Source organism: Kogia breviceps, chromosome 11, assembly GCF_026419965.1.
Source record: "Kogia breviceps isolate mKogBre1 chromosome 11, mKogBre1 haplotype 1, whole genome shotgun sequence".
NCBI lineage: Eukaryota > Metazoa > Chordata > Mammalia > Artiodactyla > Physeteridae > Kogia > Kogia breviceps.
The window spans coordinates 37,703,605-37,723,790 of record NC_081320.1 but is presented as its reverse complement, the minus strand read 5'-3'; the positions used below and the strand labels follow the sequence as shown (position 1 = coordinate 37,723,790).

At 37.7% G+C, this 20,186-nt stretch overlaps 1 protein-coding gene across 1 annotated transcript in view; it reads right to left on the bottom strand.

The window, feature by feature from the left end:
- The window catches only part of LOC131765165 (polycomb protein SUZ12-like), a 44,934-nt gene extending 29,523 nt beyond the window's left edge, over positions 1 to 15,411 (bottom strand). The window contains 6 exon segments of the mRNA XM_059078629.2: positions 7,375 to 7,443; positions 12,041 to 12,105; positions 12,190 to 12,236; positions 14,557 to 14,908; positions 15,046 to 15,183; positions 15,325 to 15,411. Coding sequence (XP_058934612.2) covers positions 7,375 to 7,443; positions 12,041 to 12,105; positions 12,190 to 12,236; positions 14,557 to 14,908; positions 15,046 to 15,183; positions 15,325 to 15,411 — 758 coding nt within the window.
- Between the last annotated feature and the right edge of the window lie 4,775 nt (positions 15,412 to 20,186).

Here is a 20,186-nt window from a genome sequence, read left to right as displayed (position 1 = left end):
ATTCTATAATAAAAATAACCTAAACTTTAAAATATAACACTGAAATCAAAGCTACTTCAGCTAATATATAAATATTTGGCTGCCTAATTCTTAACTCTGTTCAAGCCCATGACCCCATGCTCTCCCTGTTAAGTATGACATCCAATACAGTGTGTCTATACACATTAAACACACACACACACACACACACACACACACACACACACAAATAAAAACAAAAACACCAAAGAAGCAAGGCAGAAAAAAATAAACCACCAAATAAGAGGCAAGATAATTTACTGTGCTTCAGTGTTCTACCTATAAAATGGGGACAGGTTTCCCTTCCCACCCGTCAAAACGGTAGCTGAATCCAGGCAAAAGTTTTTGAGTATTTTCAAGCTACGAAATTTCAACCTCCTAACAAATGATGCAGAACCATCACTTTCTACTTCAATTAGGGATGAAATATTACAATCACAAATCTGCTATAGATTTGTAATTTACTGTTTCAACTTGTCATTTTCACTTTTAGTTTTAGAAGCAATGAAAAGGAAGCATAAACTATAATGATCCTTTTGTTTTGAAAAATATTTACTACCAGTGGAAAAACTAGTAAGTTGGGATAGAATAAACAAAAACATCAACAGGCTTTTATAGTACCTTTCAACTGGAAAAAGAGCAATCTATCTCGTGATCAGGAACCATTCATAACTTTCCAGAACAGATGTTGGGAAAAGGGAAGCAGTACTTTTACTCAAGAAACTTACTAAAGAATCAAAGTAAATAGCAGTAAAAGGGCAATAAGGATCAATAAAGGGTATGTTTTTGTGTTTTTTTTTAAATGATGGTGACAATCTACGCATCCTTATAATCAGAGGGGAAGAGTTATGTAAAGACTTTGAGGCAAGTGAGTGTTAAGGAACAGGTAATGACTGGAAATGAGGACATGTTATAAAGAGGTTAGCTCTGTAACTTTGCCCAGGACTCTTCTTCTTAGAGAAACAGGAGGTAAGTGAGATATTTCAACAGAAGATGTGAGGATACCTCTATTTTCTTAGTGAGGTAATCCATGAAAGCGTATGCTTAAAAAAACTACAAGGTGGGGGTCCTGAAGGGCATTTCTAGAACAGTACTAAGAAAAGTATGCTAGGATATCAGTAGAGAACAAAATGACTATGGTAGAGTAGAAGTGTAAGGGTCCAAGCAGAGTTAGAAAGCATAAACATAGAAAAGAAAAACTAAGAACAGCAACTATAACTTAAGTATCAAGAAACTAAAATGGGATTCTTGAAAACAGTTAATTCATGTATCTTACTTTCTAACACGTATCAGATACATTTCAAAAACACAGAGGAGGTGGAGAGTTGACTATAAACGGGGCATGAGGGAATCTGTAGGGTTTATCTTAATTGTAGTGGTTGTTACCTGACTGAATGCATCAGAACTATACACCAAAGAGTGAACTGGACTGCATATCATTTATACCTCAAAAAAAAAGTACATTAAGGGGATCAACTGTAAAGGAGCTCAAAGGACTTTTTCAAGGTAATGAAAATGTTCTATATCTTCACTGTGGTTATGCTTGTGCGAATGCATACATTTGGCAAAACTCAAACTATATACTTAGGGTGAGTGTATTTTATTGAATATTAATTATACCCAAAGTTGATTTTTAAAAAGTATATCTACCATCTATGAAATCTACGTGCCATTTTACTAAAAGATAATTAGCATTTTCCTATCAAAACTGTTCCATAAATGTAACCTAACAATGCAGAATTGGTGAAACTCCAAAACAAAACTGAAAGAGAGAAATATTCTACAGTTTCCTTGCTAGAAGATAATCCATTAGTCCCAACCAGTTTATCCTATTCTTAGTTGCTTCAGTTAAACCTACCTACTAAGGCCAGGTAAATTTTCTTAAAATGATTTTGTATGAATCATTCCTTTCTCCAATTTTCTAATGGGTCCCCAACTGTGAAATCTTTTGTCTAACCGCTGTCTGTAATATGGTTCCCATTCCTTTTTACCTCTAAAGCCATATATAGGAAAGTAGAATAGGATGACAAAATCCAAGTTTGAATTCTGGCTCCAGTTATTAGCTGTGACCTGATATCTATAAAATGAGGAGATAACCTCTCTCAAGATTGTGAGGCTTGGATAAAATACTAAACAATCCATCAAAATACCCTCTCCCTCTTCTACAAAGACCCATCCCCAAACATCCCAGAGCTTAATTTCCTTTACAAGCACCTGTATTTACCACTTTTTTTGTCACAATTTTTCACACACATTCTCTCTTGACATATCAGTGTCCTTAGCACCTAGCAGTGTCTTACAGAAAGGCACTCAACAAATGATTTTCAAAAGGATAATGATGTCCTCCCTAGAGTAATAAGATTTCTAAGGTCAGGGATCAGGACCCATTATACTGTAGTACTTATAGTATTATTTACATTGTTTTTATAGGGAATGCGATTCTAAGTTCCAACTGTGAAATGACAGAAATACCTTGCATTGATCTACCCCAGAAAATATTTTAAATTAGTGTTATTCAAAACGTGGTCTGCAGACTGAGGTCATCCGGGATACTGTTACCATTCCACAACACGGCAAGAAGTTGAGAATAAGACTTTAACCACTTTCATAAAAATTTAACATTGACATAACATCCAAGTATGTGATCAGTACATTTACAAAAGTATCCATCCAAAAAAGACTGGAAATTAAAAACAAACAAAAAGGTCACCAAAGGATGGTCTGAGACACAGTTTTAATTGCTACATTATAAGTTAAATAAGATGGCAAGCACACACACAAAAAAAAGACGGCAAGGACATTCAGCCACCATTACAACATTTCTTTGAGAAAAGGAATTCCAAATTTCAAGTAACCAACTTAAAAAACAAACTTGGGAATGTGATTTGCTATGCACAATTTCCCCTCCTCCTTCCCCTCCTAAAAGTAAACACTCTTGATATGGACCTAGAATAAAATGTAACAATGAGGCCTAGTTGATGGCTGAGTCCAAGGAAAAAGGGCAGTTTTCTTTCCCTTTCTGATTTACCCTCTTCCCTCTCTTGTTGCTACTGTGTCCACATCTTAATTGGTTAAACTGGATCAGAAGAGGGGAATGAGAAGGGAAGAAACAAACAAGGTCAGGCCTCTTTAGTTTTAGGGAGCAAAGGATCTAGCTTAGGTGATCAAGATAAGATATCAGATAAGGATTTGGTTCCTCTTCCTGATGTGTTCCCTATCTGTATCTTAGGAAGCAAGCAATATGGCAACAGGAAACTAGAGGGGGAATGTGAAATTTGGGGATAAGAGTCTAAACACAAGTACCTGACAATTCTAAAGAAGTCTGCAGAATAAGGTTGAGTACATTTAAATTCATAAGGGACTAACATTTTGCGATGAGATTCATGTAGGAAACTCAAATTTTAAGAACAGCCAGATGCCACAGGAGGACCAACATTTTTATGCAGGAAAGAAACCAAGATTAGGGCCTTGAATTTGTACACATTAATCTGATAGTGGCAGGTGTAAGGCTTCATTTCTAGGGTCACGGCTGTATCACCTCAAAATAGCCCAAGTGTGATGATAAGCTATTTGGCATCTACACTGTTACATGTCATGCTGTGATGTATTATAAAGCTGAGGAATTGGTGACTGCATCAAGCCCATTATTCTGGAATGACGTCTTTTTCTCCTAAATGCCAATAAGTTCCATACAGGCAAGGTCTTCATCTGTTTTGCTCATTATTATATCCCCTAGGACTTAGGATAGGGTCTGGGACATGGTACACTGAGGAAATGGGAATCCCAGAAAAAAATCCCAGACTTTGTTACAGTACAAAAAGATGATAAAAGGAAGATTACTAATTCAGAAGTTTAGGTTGTAATAACAACAACAAAAAGTGATGAAAGGTACTTTACCTTATCAACCTACTAAAAACATAGGTTTGACAATATATCTAGTAGATGTTCTAGTTCAGTTACCTTTGGAGGGGATTTCTCCAGCTACTAACAGTAGACCAGGAACAGAAAATGATTAAGTGGAAATGCTTCTAATCTGACCACAGGAAATACTTCTGGAAGCAATTCCAACTTGGAAATCTTTTCATGATACCTTTCAGTCAGTGGAGATGCACTTAGAAGACAAGAGATATGACTAGAGAATTCCAAAACTGGTAGGATTAATAGCCCAAGAGACCCCCTGGGATCCTGCTAGAACAGAAAACTACAGAAAGATCAGAGATTTATACCAATAAACCATGGCGCTTGGTCAAAACTCAAAATAAACTCAAAACCCACAATATACTGGCATGCCAGAAACAAGAGACGGAGAAGACAGAATATAAGGCATTACATCAGAAATTCTAAAAAGAAAATAAAGATATTTTAAATATACATAACCACACCAAAAGAGCAAGGAGAAAGATTAGGAAAAACCTGGAGACTAGAGGTCTTGTCACTAGACTATGTGAAAAACCTGGTCAAGTAGTTTGACCACTATGAATTTCTAAAATTTGCTAATTGCTGTGGAGTTTTTAGAAGCCACTGTTCGAGAAAAGAAACAATCTTCATAGTTGGTGGGTGTTATGGTTGAGTTTTAAGGTTACAAATGCAATTCTGGTCTATTGTCACAAATGGTTACCTTAAAGAAGTGAAAACCATGAAATGTCCCATGTTTCTTTTTTCTATCAGCTCCTTCCCCTAATAAATTTCTGCCATTATCTGAGACAAGTAAGACAAATATAGATCTAGAGTATAAGACACAAAAGAGATCCTGGGACACCAACTTTATTTTGTACAGACAATGCCAGGAATTTGGGTTTGTTTGTAAGTCACTACAACTGTCATAAACAGGTCAGGCATTTGACTGTTCTAAGCTTTGGGCTGTAGTACTACAGTAATTTGGGGTATCTTGATATTCTCCTGGAACTCTGAGAATGAAATACATTGGGTTTGAGAGTGGAGACATTAAAACTGTGGAAGTACTAAAAGAACATGAGTTCCAGTGGGAGACATCCAGACAGTAGCTACTGAACAGACCCAGGATCCAATTAAACTGAACAAGATCTCTATGTTTGAGATGGTAAAGAATAAACATACAGATGGAAATACCTTTGTGTATGTGATTTAAGATTTTAACATCTACGAATTAACAACAAAGGCTTATTTTGTTCTCTCAGGGAATTTGCCCATAGATTTTACAAGTAAAGTTTTACAATGCTGGCATTATATACTGGTATCTAGAGAACTTCTTACAATCCTATGTGATAAGTTTAGTAGACCTATTGGTCTACTAAACCAATTATGCCTAATTTGAGATGAGAAATACACTGAAGAAATTTAATAATACAGGGCCTTAGGGGTAAACTTAAAATGAAGCAACTTCTCAATTAATTTTAGTGACTCGGGGAGCAACAATGAGACATTCATAAAGATGGTGGCCAGGGGGGCGGTTGAAGCACCTAGTACAGTAACTCAGTACCTCCTGGGCCTAAAGTGCCTCACTGGGTATTAAATAAGCATGGTCAGCTCTAACAGTTAGGTCTGTTTGAAATAAAAAAGATCTTGGGTGTTGAAATGACCAACTCACTGGTCCCAGCTAGATCCTAAAGAGTGAAAAAGTTGCTTTTCAAAATTACAAGCAGGAATTCTATGCAACTCTCTGATGTTTCTGTGAGTTGGTTAACAATACCCCTGTTATAGTACTGGCCTAGCTATTGAACCCATTGGGTCGAAAGAAATATAATCATTGGGTGAGTGATTATTCAGAGAGAACTGACCAGTATAATCTATCTTCCTCACAACACACACTATCAAGGAAGTTCTGTAATATTTATCAAAGCCAGGGTCACAATGAGATAGTAGTAAGGTTTAGCAGTGATGAAGGTAGAACCCTGATGGGGAAGATGAAGAAAAGGGTCAAGTTTTCTTCCTCTTGGTTCATTCTTCCTTCTCACATGAGCCCTGAAAGACCTGGAGGGCAAACTATTAAGGTGTTTAGAAGAAAAGAAGTGAGGATGTCACATTAGGTTCTGACTACAGCTTTATACTTTATAAGTTAAAAAGGCCCTGAGGATCCCAAAAGCTCTGTCCAGGGTAGGTAAACAGCCAACGATCTGGAATAGAAATTCAAGCAAAGAATAGAGAGTGCATGCGCTGGGAATATTCTCAGTCTTTATAAACCTGTATTGTAAGGTATTCCTTGGGCAATAACAGATTAGGTAAAGATTTGGGAATGGACTATCAAAGTCTATTTACAAATCAAGATTGCCTAGATATGGAAATATAAATTACACTTCAGTCCTACAAGACTGCAAGATACTGATACAAAAATTTTAAAATGCAATAAAAAAATTCCAGTAAAATAACCTAATTGAAAAGGCAAACTTAAAATAAAAGCAATTGAAAAATGACATCTTATACTAGTCACAAAAATGAGAAAGTATAAATGAAGCATCATTAAGTCAGTGTACATCCTATCTAAACTGGCAAGATATGATTTAAAACTTCAAGAGAAAAAGAAAAATCCATGTGGCAATTTTCCCAATTCCATTTTTTTTAATCCAGTATTTTTAGTTCTACATTCTTCCTAAAAGTAGTCAATGAATAAACAAATACCACCCAAGTCCCTGTTTCTCTTTAGAATAATATTCAACTTTCTTTAGTTTTCATATGAAAGAACAAATAGAAGCATACTGTCGAGGAAGGGAAGCATACTGTGTAGCCTAGGCAGATATTAGGCTAGTCAGAACATTTAGGGATTAGTTCTGGGTAACACATGTGAAAACAGACAATAAGAAGGTTCCATCCAAAGGGCCAGGTTTCTGAAACTATCATGTGATAAACATATTTCAAATATAAACTAAAGTTAAGAATATTTTGCCTGAAAGTTGTAAATAATAGCAAGGACAAGATGGGGAAAAAAAAGAGAGAGAGCCTCTCTCAGAATTGTAGATGATTACTTAGAAGACATGTGATGTTGTGAAGCAGCTGGCACAGTACCTAGCATATACCATAAAAAATGAGTCTCCATCATTCTTTAGAGGAGATAGTAGGATTAACACTAAATACAGAAGTTACAGAAACTCTGATTCAGAATGCAAGAAATTGGTAGTAGAGAAAAACAATAATGAACAGAACTGCCTTAGAAAACAGTGAGTTCCCAGCATTAGAGATATTCAAGATGAGGCTTAAGAACTGATTCTCTGCCAGGGATGCTACAGAAGTAATCCCTGATCTGTGTATGAGTTTGGACCAAGTGAGATCTAAGGTTCATTCTAACTCCTTACAATATTGAGGTGATCACTAGGAAAATGATCACTGTACTTTTTCCTCTTTCCTCAAGTATGTCACTTCATGTAAACTTTTAGGTTATCTTACCTCTGAGATTTTTGCTCTCCTTTCATTTTCTCTACTTTTGATAACATATCATCAACTTTAAATGTTTTCCTGGAAGAGACAGATAAACAAAATAATCACTTCTCAACTGGGAAAAACAAACAGATTATACTTTACTGTCACTATAATAGGCAAGTTGGAGATCTGATTTTATTTATAATAAGATAAATTATGGGATGGTTAGCCATAACAATGAATACTATCGAGACAGTGTTATGTTGTAATACAGCAAACAAGCCCTCAAGCCCCATCTCAAATGCTAACTTTTCTACGAAACCTTTTGTAATTATTCTCAAACCAGAGTGATTTTTTCCCCACCTATGTCACCTGGTTTACATTTATTTTGACATTTAGTCTCCTAAACGTGAAACTTGCATAAATATTTTATTTCTACTAGATTATTAGCTCCTGAAGGGCAGAGATTTGTTTTCTTCAAGGAAAGCCACATAGTGCTTGGCATATTGCCTTATACTTGGTAGGTGTTCAAGCATTTGTTGGACTGAGCCAAACAAATGCAAATTATGTATATTTTGAAACACTTGTATTTCCATTAAGTAACCTGACAAATATGGATATTCCATAAAACAAATATGAAGTTAGTAAAACATCCTCAAAGATTAGCAGCAATGGCTAAAGTTAAGTATGTCATTTTAAAGAGATGGTTGTCACCATCACAAAAAAAATTTGAAGTTTAAAGGACATACCCATCAAATCATAACAAAATTATCAGCTTTTAACTTAACAACTTTAAGAGAAAAAAGTAATTTCCAATAAAATAGAAGCTTATATTAAGAATAACCACACCCTTAGCAAGCAATTTAAGAATGAATGGATTCTAGGGCTTCCCTGGTGGCGCAGTGGTTGAGAGTCCGCCTGCCGATGCAGGAGACACGGGTTCGTGTCCCGGTCTGGGAAGATCCCACATGCCGCGGAGCGGCTGGGCCCGTGACCCATGGCCACTGAGCCTGTGCTTCCGGAGCCTGCGCTCTGCAACAGGAGAGGCCACAACAGTGTGAGGCCCGCATACTGGAAAAAAAAAAAAAGAATGAATGGATTCTAAAACAAGCCTCATCTTAGTTCTTAAGGTGCTCTACTATATACATTTTCTAGAGGCTGAAAAATTAGACCCATATATGTTAATTGGAAACAAATATTTCTATTTATACTCATATATTTTCTTCAAATATAGAACTTGGAAAGATTCATGTATTCTTATAAAATTTGAATTCAGATATTAGAAATTACTAATATGCTCATTCCTCAAAAACAGCTATTGTACTCAACTACTATAATAAAAATTATCAGTAGAGAAATGTTAATGTAAATATATTGTAGTAAAACACTGATAGGAAGAGCAGAATTGATACGATCTATATTTCAGGTGAATAAATAGCCTCCATTAACAAAAGATCTTTTTTATAAAAAAGCTTCTCTCTTTACCTTTAGAGTTACTGAAAACCTCAATATTAAAGTTTCCCCCAATAAAGCACAGTAAGGAGTTCTTTACGAAGGATGGCAGGCAATACATTTTCAATCTCCATAGATAAGAGAGAAGAAAGAAGAAAAATGTAGGATTCTTTTAGGCTAGTTACAAAGAACTTTTCAGTATAAATACTGAAATGTACTACTGAGGAGGGTTGTAAAGTTACTGAAAACTTTTTAGAATAATATGTTTATCTTTGTGTAATGACTAAGAAGAAACCCTGTCTGTAGGAAGAAAAGTTAAGACTGTAGGTCACAAGGTTCACCTCTTCCAACTTTATGCAGCTGTACATAGGAAAACTGAATATTAACAACCATTTGAATAGATCATACAGGTAACCCAGCATTCCTTAGGAAAAACAAAACGAACTGTATAGGCAACTATACAAAAGCAGCCCCACCTCCCAACACCAAGTATTTCTGCTTCTTTAGAAAGGTACTGCTACTGTAGCTCAGATTTAACAAGGGAAATAGTTATCAAAAGGTCATCATAAAGGAGAATATTCTTAAAATTCAAGACATTTTCGGGGGAGGATTCAGAAACAGCTTACATAAAACCTACTAAAATGGATTCAATAAAAGACGCCGTTGTCCTCACCAGTATTTCCACTGTGCCAGTGTAGTGTCAGGCTACAGAATCTGAATACCTCTATGAAGTGCAACTAAAGTAAAAGGCAAGTTTAACAAATATATCAGATTAATGTTACACCTGCTTGTACAACTTCAAAAGGAGTGATAAGTGTACTCCAACAGTGAATATGATGTTGTTGTGTAACAGTACAAAAGGAGTTCCAAAAACATTCTGAGCAAAGGGATTGTACTAAAAGCAATTCTGTAAAAGCAGTTCCAAAAACATTTGGAACAAAGACCACAATCGCTGGGCTGAATTCATCACCTTCCAAATTCACCAACTTACTTTGAAAAGGACAGCGTTCATTTGAAGATATTAAGTTGTAGTATAATTTGTTAAAAATCAGTCTTATTGTCTTATATATGCCAGGCATACAACAAAAGAATTAAGTGATTCCTAATGCATTTTTACATGGAAGTAAATTAAATGGAATGTATGTTTCTTGGCTGGCAAACTGCTTCAAAACTGTCCCAAAGGAAATTTTTTTACCTAAGGGGTACTAAATTAAGAAAGTTCATTTCTACTGCCATGCTTTTGAAATTGCCTCCACTCATTAGCAGACAACAGAAATGTATCCCACAATGAGGCAGTCAAATAGTCTAATAAACAAACATGATGTATATTTTTAATACACTTATGGATTAAACTCAAATTTATTCTGAAAACACTTTATCATTTTAAAATTAAAATCAGGAAGCATTCTAGATGATAACTGCAGTACTTAAAAAACAATTTTTTTTTGGCCACACCTCAGCATGTAGGATCTGAGTTCCCTGACCAGGGATCGAACCTGTGCCCCCTGCAGTGGAAGCACAGGGTCTTAACCACTGGACCACCAGGGAAGCCCTCTACATGGTAACTGATCTTCCATATTAAAAATACTTAAAGAAAAAGTTTACTACTAAATCAAATTCACCTAGTTTTATAGAGTAAATCAAGGGTCTGCAAATTATGGACCATTGGTCAAATCCAGCCTGTTGTCTGTTTCTGCACAGCCCATGAGCTAAGAATGGTTTTTACAGATAAAACATTTGCAAGTGATTTGATAACAGAGAATACTAACTCTAAATCCCAATTAAGCTAAATGTTATCCCTCCCACCCTACCCCACAAAAATAAAAGAATCCCACATTTCTCACTAGTAGGCACATATTATAAAACACTGTACTCCCTGGCTCCAGTGGTTAGGACTTGGCGCTCTCACTGCCAGGGCCGAGGTTCAATCCCTGGTCAGGGAACTAAGAACCCGAAAGCCGTGCAGCAACCCCCACCCCCCAAGAAAGAAAAGGAAAAAAAAAGAAAACACTGCACTCAATTATTATGTTTTGAATTTCATCAATTAAAAAAAAATGTTGATATTCGTTTTCTCTTTCTGTGTAAGTACCTACATACTACCTAATATCCTCAATTCCGTTTCCTGGACCACAAAGGCTAAAATATTTACTATCTAGTCCTTTAGAGAAAAATTTTCCTGATTCCTGGCATAGAGTAGACAGGTAAAGAGCTGACATAATTCTGCTGCTTAATTCATCACCTTCTTCCTAGTTATTTAGGCACCTGGCAGGTTTCACCCCTTAAATGCAATGCGCGCTCACTCGCGCTCTCTCTCTCGCTCTCTCTCGCTCTCTCTCTCTCTCTCTCTCTCTCTCTCTCTCTCTCTCTCGATTCAGAAAGATTACCAGAAGACAAATAGTTTTAACGTTTCAATCCTTCAAAATACATCTAGATATATCTACAAAGCTAAACTATGTCTTGCTGTAAAAAAAGCGGTGCTTATTTAATAACCAGTAGGAGTCTCCAAAGGAGTTTAGTTTCAAAGTTTATTGAAAAGCTTAATGGTTTTACTAAGTCAAAACTATGACAATACCAAATGCTTAGTAGAGGTTCCCTCCTTTAAAAATGTAAAGTTGTTCACTTGATATGCTCAGTAAATAGTCATGGGTGCAGAACAAGAAACTACCATTCTATAATTATATACGGTTAAATGTTACAGAGCAAAAAGAAGCTCTCTGACACCTTCAGATTCCACTTTAAGACTAGGTGATTAAGATTAAGATGTTTTTAAAGACATTCCTCCTACTGACTTCAAAAGTATTTCCCTTTTAATAAGACAACCACCAAAGACATAAAATGAGACTTTCTGAACCTATCCTCATAGAAGTGAATTCTTTATTGTTAGAACATATAAGAAATATTCAGACATTAACTGTTAAATTTATGTATCAAAGATAGTTCCCATGAGCCCTTTAGTAAATACTTAAATCCTCAACTTCTACCAAACTTGAAAATAACTATTAGCACAGAGTAAAAAACATTAGTCAGTAAAATCACTTCATTTACTCCACTACCAAATCACTTGTTAGGAAAAAACTGGCAATCAACTGGGATTTACAGAAATGATACTATTAAAAATCACTTTGCAACCAATTCACTCTTTCACCTCAGTTTTCATATTTAATCTTTCATTAGAAATCATACTTTAAAACAAAATTTTAACATGGTTTGAACAACTTGAAATAAGATTCATAACATGTACCTTTTGATGTTTGTTCTGGAGTTTCGATGAGACATGTAAGTAAGAGTTCTATGCAAAAATACTGGCTATAAAAAAAGTTAAAATATTAAAATTAAATAGGTGAAATTCTAGGAAAAAAATAATATCAGTAAATTTTGTTGATTACTTACCGCTATAAGATTTCGCGTTCGAAGAAACCTATAGAACTGCGTTGGTTCTAGGTAACAGAAACAAAATCCAAAGTTATCTAAATTTACTTATTACTTAAATTGTTAAGAAAATACCAACCCAGACCATGTTATATAAACCAATATATAAACCAATAACCTATTATGGAAACTATGTAGTGAACATTTACATCAAGAAAATAAGTAAGCACGATTAGATCAAAAGACATTCAATCTACAGCATACATTCACAAAATGCATCTACATTTACTTTAAGTTTCTCTACAATCTAGTTCTTAAACCTTGCATTTCTAAGGTAGCTATTTTTAAACTAGCTGTATGAAGAACTGAAAAGTAGTTATATTCATTTAATTTATTTAATTAAAACTATTTATAACCCATCTCCTTCTAAAAAGTAGCTAAAGTGAACGAGTTGGATTCAGTAAAGGAACTCTTTATTGAAGCCAAATAAGAAAATAAAATGTTCACTTTTTAACTGGTCTTTTCAAAAGTCTGTACAGTAATAAGCCGAAATGGAATAAAACCGTTACCTGGATAGATGTCCTAATACAGATATAATCAAAGTGAAATCCAAGACATAAATTAGCTAAAATTTTCAATGAATATTGCTAGTTATAGTTCAGGTTTCTATTTTGCTCAGTGTAAATATTACCTCAGTATGTAAATACTGCCTCAACACATATTTTTAAAGTACCAGATTCCCACAGTGTTTTTAATGCTGTTTAGTTAAAATCTGTTATAAAGGACTTAGGTTACAGATAGAAAATATTTTATATACAAGTACCATAATAGCAGTTACATTAATGACCTGTTAGCATTATGTTTCTTTAAATAAAGCGGTATAAAAATGACCTAATATAACTATATTAGTAAATACATCAAAGCATATAAACTTCTCAGAAACTAAGATCAATATTAGAGAACAATCAAGTTGTTTTGTGACCATATCTAACTCTTAATGACAGTTCATCTCTCTGAAGTACACTCATCAAAAAAGCAAAACAGCTAAAACTTTCTTGCAGGATTTGTCTTCTCACTACATTTGGAAAGAATTTTTTAAATTTCCACTTAATCTTCAGTTAGTTTAGTTTTAGTTTCAAATAAACTAAAAGGAGATGAGATGTTTTAGAAAGGCTGCAAACATGTATGTTTACTGTCATCACTGTGCTTTAGTTCTCCACCATATTTCCAACTGAAAGCCTCTCCAGATTTCTGAAAGTATATTGAGCAAACGCTAGAATAATGTGAATCTTTCTCAAGCAGGTTCCATACGAATTTCAATAAAAACCGAAATTCCTTGTATTAAAATCCAATTAGAATTTCATGAAGCACTAATGAGAGAGAATGAAAGAAGGGTATTAACGTAATACATCTTTCCAAGAACAGCTGATACCAAGCCCTTAACATATGCCACAAAAAAAAATTGTAAATAAAGACACTGAGTGGTAGAGCTGAGTTTTTTCAAGTCTCTGTAAGATATCTAGCTATTAAAGGTCATCCAAATTACAACATCCATACAAAAGCAAAGAGGAAAACCATCAGGATGTAATATTCATTCAAGAACAGTTCAGATTACTCACAGTCATGACATTTCTTATATATTTTATTGCTTCTTTCCAGACACCTTGCCCCCTTCCCAAATTAAGTCGTAGCTCTGCCCTCGAAACAGACCTTAAAAACAGAAACTGACATCAGAAAATGTCCCGAAATGAAGACAACTACAAACGGACAGAATTCCGAGATCGTCTAGAGAGAAATAAGATGCTTAAACACTGCCTGTCTCAGTTTACATACCCATGAAACGGGTGGAAAGATGTGAAAGGTGTAGAGCATCAAACGGTGCCATGTTAATGCACCAAGTTAGTGCGAAGGCATTTCAGACTAATGACAATTTGGTCGATTTTACTGCACTCCTCTCTTCACAGGCTTAATTTTGCTCCTCTAAACCTACAACCGACAGCCTTGTACTTCTAGAGTATGGAAGGCATGAAAGAAAGCAAGAACTAGTCCTGGGATCTGACGGTAGATCCAACTGTACAGTCCAACTGTGACCTCCCCACCTAAAAAGCAGCCTGCTCTCAACGCGGGGCACCATGCTTCAGCTCGCGTGTAAATCTTCGGGGAGGCACGAACCTCACCTGGACCCCCTAATCCACCTCCCTCAAAGGCCCTAGACTTCGGGCCCCCTCGAGCCATAACCCCGGAAGGCGGAATGGCCCCCTCAATTTCGCCCTCCACTCCCGAATCAAACCGACTCCCGGTGAGGAAGGGGGTCCCAGCACGAGTGTCCCGGCCCCCTAACGCTGCAAGAGTGGGGATTCCTGCCCTCAAAGCCTTCATCACACTCACTCTCAAAGGCCTGGAGAAAAAGCTCGTGGTCAGCCTGGACGTGCTCCATTTTCGGCTTCTTCACCGGTAACACCGCGGCCCCGGCCGCTGCCGCCACGGAGGAAGAGGAGGAGGCCAGGTAACTACCGCCGCCTCCACAGCCCCCACCACTGGATTTGCCGCCTGACGCTGCCGCCACTGAACCCCCGAAGCCGCCTCCCCCGGACCCCGCGCAGGGCCCCGAGCCGCCCCCTCCCCCACCGCCGTGCTCCTGAGGCGCCCTCGCGGTTCCTGCCTCCTCCCCCACGCCAGCTATCCGCCGGGCGGCCCCGGAGAGTAAGCGCCGGCAATACCAACCGCTCGCCCCAGAAGGCTCCGGCGGACCGAGGGGGGAAGGACGAGAGAGGCGGGGGGGGGGGGAAGGGAAGGGAGGAGGAGAGGAGGGAAAGGAGGGAGGGAAAAAAAAGTGTCTCCTCCTGAGAGCCCCGCTCCGCTCGGGAGACCGCTCACTTCCCCCGCCCGGCGCTCTGATGCCCAGCCTGTTGGCCCGCGCATTCCCCCGTCAGTCACGCGGAGGCGCTTCTCGCGCAGGCGCAGCTTGGTTGGCCCGTGCGCGCTGCTGACCGCTGGCCCTGCCGCCTCTTTGAACTGAATTCGCGGGAAAATTAGGGGTCGGAGCGGCCTTCCTGCTGGCCCCGGTGCATTGTGGGGTGAGAGGGACCCAGCGAGCGGCTTAGGGAGCCGTTTCTCGCCTTCTGAGCGTCGTCAGTCGCCACCCCCGGGGGATACAGGACCCCTGAGGAGAGGCAGGCCTCTGAGGAACGGCGGGGCGGGTGCTGGGGGGTCGAGGGGCTCATTAAATGAACTGAGATCCATGCCGGATCATCGAGTCTCTAACTTCACAGGAAGGGGCCTGCCTGGTGTTGGTCGGGTCGCTTCTGGTCTGAGGGGCTCGCAGGGCGAGGATCTCTTCCCCTGTCCCCTCGCCACCACGTGACTCAAGCCACCCTTGGCGGAATCCCACCCAGCGAGCCCTGGAGAGGACTGGGGGCAGCCAAGGGGTTGCGGCTGCTGCTCTCGGACACCGCTGGGCTCCACCAAAGGGAGCGATTTCTAGGGAGCAGGAATGTCCTATCAAATGAGGAAAAGGATTTTCTGTAGGTGCGGTGAGGCACCAGGATCGTTACTGAGAGCGGTCGTGGCTTCTCAACGTGTTGGAAGCAACACTTAGATTTTTGATTCCCGGACACCACAGGAGTGGCCAGAGGGACAAACTGGATGATTTCTTAGAAGTACCTACACCCATCTTTGAGAACCTGCTCATTTTGCGCTCCAAAACTGGAGAGGGGATCCGGTGTTCAGCCGGTCTCGCTTAAAAAGAGAGATGCATAGGCCCGGACGGGTTTGGAGTTGAGCTAATACTCGTCAAGATTTGAATTTCAAGTCGGACAAGATGATCTCTAAGGATGTTCTTCCAAGTCAAATCCTGTAATCTTGTGTTACATTAAAATGAAACATTATCTTCAAAAATTCTAATCTGTAAACACAGAGCCGTTTCATACTTTCAATAATATTTTTAAATGCCTGCTTTGAGCCCTTTAGAATTCACTTCAAAACGCTGTTTACAAAGCAAGTACCTTTGGAATGGTTATTTAAATAACCAAAGTGCTGATTTTACAATGCATTTGCTACATAAGAAAGTGAGCTCTACAAATGATGCCTGTAGTATAAAATTTGGCATTTCAGGAACACATCTGAAATTATGTATACTTGTTGCTGATTTTTAAGTACAGTCTATATTTTTAGTCAGACAAAAAGTTCAGAATGCTCTCTTTGTTATGCTGTTCTGTACTCAGTATTTTAAAAAATATTCGCCCCTACCAAGAAAAAAAAAGGTTTTGTTTTGTTCTTTAGATTTCTCAAATAAGCCTTCTCTGATTAGTGCCACCCCTATAGGCTTGTGGGGTTTTAGATCTTGCTAAACTGCTCATCTTTAGCTTTACAGGGTTAGAAAATGAAGTTTCATCAATTCAGTCAGGGTCTGGAGAACTAAAGCACACTAAGCAAATCGCAAGATATCAAATTATAAACCAGAATGCTCATTTATGAATTAACAGTAAATGTAACTGGCAGAATTACCAGTCTTTGTCATTTATACAGGGTTCTTTGGGATGACGGGAGGGTGGAGATACAGGTACAGTCAAAGAAAAAGACCGAGTCACAGGTTATAAATCTTTGATGAACAGAAAAATGCGGCCAAAGGAGTTGGGATGTTCTTAAAGGGTATTTCCTTTAGGAATGCCATGGTAGCGTTCTAGGCTTCAGCATGGACATGGTTTTAACGTACAGTCGCTTACCAGTACTGGTCATGAGAATCAAAGCCATCCATTCTATGGGAGGGGCATAGTAACAAATTCTCCCTTTTTGTAGTCTGCTTTGTAGAACACTAAAAAAAATCCTTATACCCTCGGACAGATTAGAATTAATTGAGGGGTTTTCTTGGTTACATTACAGTACTCTTAATCAGACTCTGTCCTATAGGTAAAATGTCTGTATATCACCTCAGTATTGGTAACTTCTGTGGCCAGCTTATTTATTTTGTGTTGTTATTTTTAAGGTTGGTGTGGCAACAGTTTTTGAGACTTTCGATGCCAATTCACTGTCAAAGACAGGTGTATGTTTAGTCCCCTAACTCACACTGAATTTGAATTGCTTTCCAGGGTTTCCTTTGTTTCTGCCTTCATGCATATTTGGAATTGGTAAACTCCTAAAAGGCAAAGGCCCCTGTTCATTTCTTTTATATTTCCTAGCACAGGACTAGATATACATGCAAGGAAAGAAGAAGAGCAATCATTTTGACCTTTATAGTTGTGAGTATGCTTTTATGTATATTACCTCACTTTGTCATAATGATCCTATGAAATTGGCACTAGTTTCATTTTACAGAAGAGAAAATAGTCTCAGAGACGTTAAGTGATTTGCTCATTTAGTGGCAGAGCTGTGAGTTGGACCCAGGTTTTTTTTTGTTTTTTTGTTTTTTTGTGTTTTTTTTTGGCTGCACCCTGCAGCAAAGGGGATCTTAGTTCCCTGCCCCTTGCATTGGGAGCACGGAGTCTTAACCACTTCCCTGGACCACCAAGGAAGTCCCTGGACCCAGGTTTTTAAAATTCAATTTCTATGCACTTTTGCAATCAGCATAAAGTTACCCTTAGTATCTCAAGTTGATGGTTTTTAAGTATGTTTTAAAAACTGAAGACCACTTAGCTTCTCTTACCCAAAAAAATCATTTTATACTCCTTCCTATTGTGCCCTTTTTCATCAGTGTCCCCACTTGGCCTTACAGAGACTTCTGTGCTGGGATTTTTAACCTTTCTTGTTCCATGGACCCCTTTGGCAGTCTGATGGAGCCTATGAAAACTTCTTTTGTAAATGCACAAATATAAAATGTATTGGATTATAAGGGAAACCAACAAAGTTGTGATGTGTTAATATAGGTGCTTCTTTTTAAATTTACTAAAGATCTAGCAGCAGGTCAGTCTTATGACTATCATAATTTCAAAGCAGTGATGAGGGCAAATAATATTTTGAGATACCTGCAAGAAGTGTAATGTGATATGAAAATATCTGTAACTTCTCTTGGAAACAAAGCCACAGGCATTGCTAACACTACTGTGATTTGTCACCTATATTAGTAGTTGAAGGAAATGCTAAATTTCAGTTAGAGGTTAATGTACATAAAGAGGTAATTTATTTTCTCCTCTAAATTCGGGGACTCCCTGAATTTGATACAGATTTACAACTTGGCGTCACAGCATCAAGTCTTTTTCTTTCTACTTGGCTGTAAGCTCTTGGGGGCAGAGATGATGGGTGATTTGTTTTAGCAACTGAGGTGTCTGTCACTGTGCCTGGCATAGAAGAGGGGCTCATCCAATGAGTTTTGATAAATAGGAATGGACACCAGTGCATAAATATAAATACTGATAATAATAATTAAGTACTTACTATGTGCCAGGCAGTATTTTAAGCTTTTAACAATTCCAACTCATTCAGACCTCCCACCAACCCTCTGATGTTGGTAACTATTATTTTTCCCATTTTATAGTTGAAGAAACAAAGGCAAGTCTTGTTAAGTAACTTGCACAAGACAATTAATGGAGCTGGTATTCTAACCCAAACAATCTGCTTCCAGAGCTCTCACTCTTGACCATCATGCCATGAAACTGGAGAGCTTTAGAGATATAAAATATTGCACGTGTCATTTCTAGGTCAAGAAAAATTAGTAAATATTGCCTCTGATGCACTGGAATGAATGATCCTCAGTATTGAATGCATTTGCTGAAAAATAACCTAGGTATCAGTTTTCCTTTTTACTTGTATAGTGTCTTTCTGTCCTCCATCCACTCCCATCACCTTAAGATTAAGCACTGAATCTAAGCCAACAAAAGCTATATCAGAAAAAATATATATATGTTTAAGTCTTGCTTTGAGTGAACTGAAGTTATATTTGCTGATAAATTCTTGGAGAGATATAATCAAATTTGATTTTTAAAAAGGAATGGCCTCCAAAGTAAAAATACTAATAACCTCCTAATACAAGTTAGTGTGAAAGAACAATTTTAACAGTTCTATTTGAAGTTTAAAATCAAAAGCTTGCACATTTTTGTTTCCTTTGTCTAGAAAAGAAAACTATAAGAACCATGGAACGTTCACTGTGTATTATGGGGTTTTCATAATAAACCCCTGATGTGTGTGTGTGTGTGTGTGTGTGTGTTTATCTAGTTTTAACTAGATATAATAAGGGTGCTAGTAAGGCATAGTTAGAACCCCTGAGACAAAAAGAAACTTGACACTAATAACTTGAGGGAGGAAAAACCACCTGAGACAAATTGGAAATATCTAAACCTGAATTTTGGGAGGCCTACATCTGGAGATAGCTACTATGCCCATTTTTAAAACTATAGGACAGGTGGTTTTATCTTTAATTTTAAACAAAAGCAGGAGTGAATTGATATTTATTGAACATTCTATCCATACAACAATCATAAACAGTTATGTTATTTACTATTGTTAGCCTCTTACACATGAGTAACTGAATCTCAGTAACTCTCTCCCCATCTCACAGCTTTTAAGTGGGTGAGCTGAGATTTGAACCCAGTTACAGGGAACTCAAAACCCCATGTGTTTTCCAGTATAACAAAGGTATCTAGGAAGCATTTTGGAAGCCCCAGAGTTTCAAAAATCTACCTCAAGGGAAACAGTGTGGACTCTGCTTCCCCTTTTGTTCATCTTCAATCAGATCTGTTCTGCTTTTATGTGTTTATAATTTGTTTGAAGATAATGGATCTACTTGCTGAAAAAATATTTTTTGAAAACCACCGCATTACACTCAGCTACCTTCCCAAGCCTGATAATGAGAAACAATGAGCTAAAATGACACTAATAATGCATTCTGGGCTATACTCACCTCAAAATTTGACACCATTAAAAACAAGAGTATGCTAAGAGTAATGAAGATTACTTTAATAGTAATGAAATATAGATGAAAAAAATCTGTGTATATCTCACGCATGCCCTGCCCAGAAAAAAAAATTCAGTCTTGCTGTTGTTACCCCTTATCTTTGTGTGAACTGATTGTTTCCAAACTAAATGTT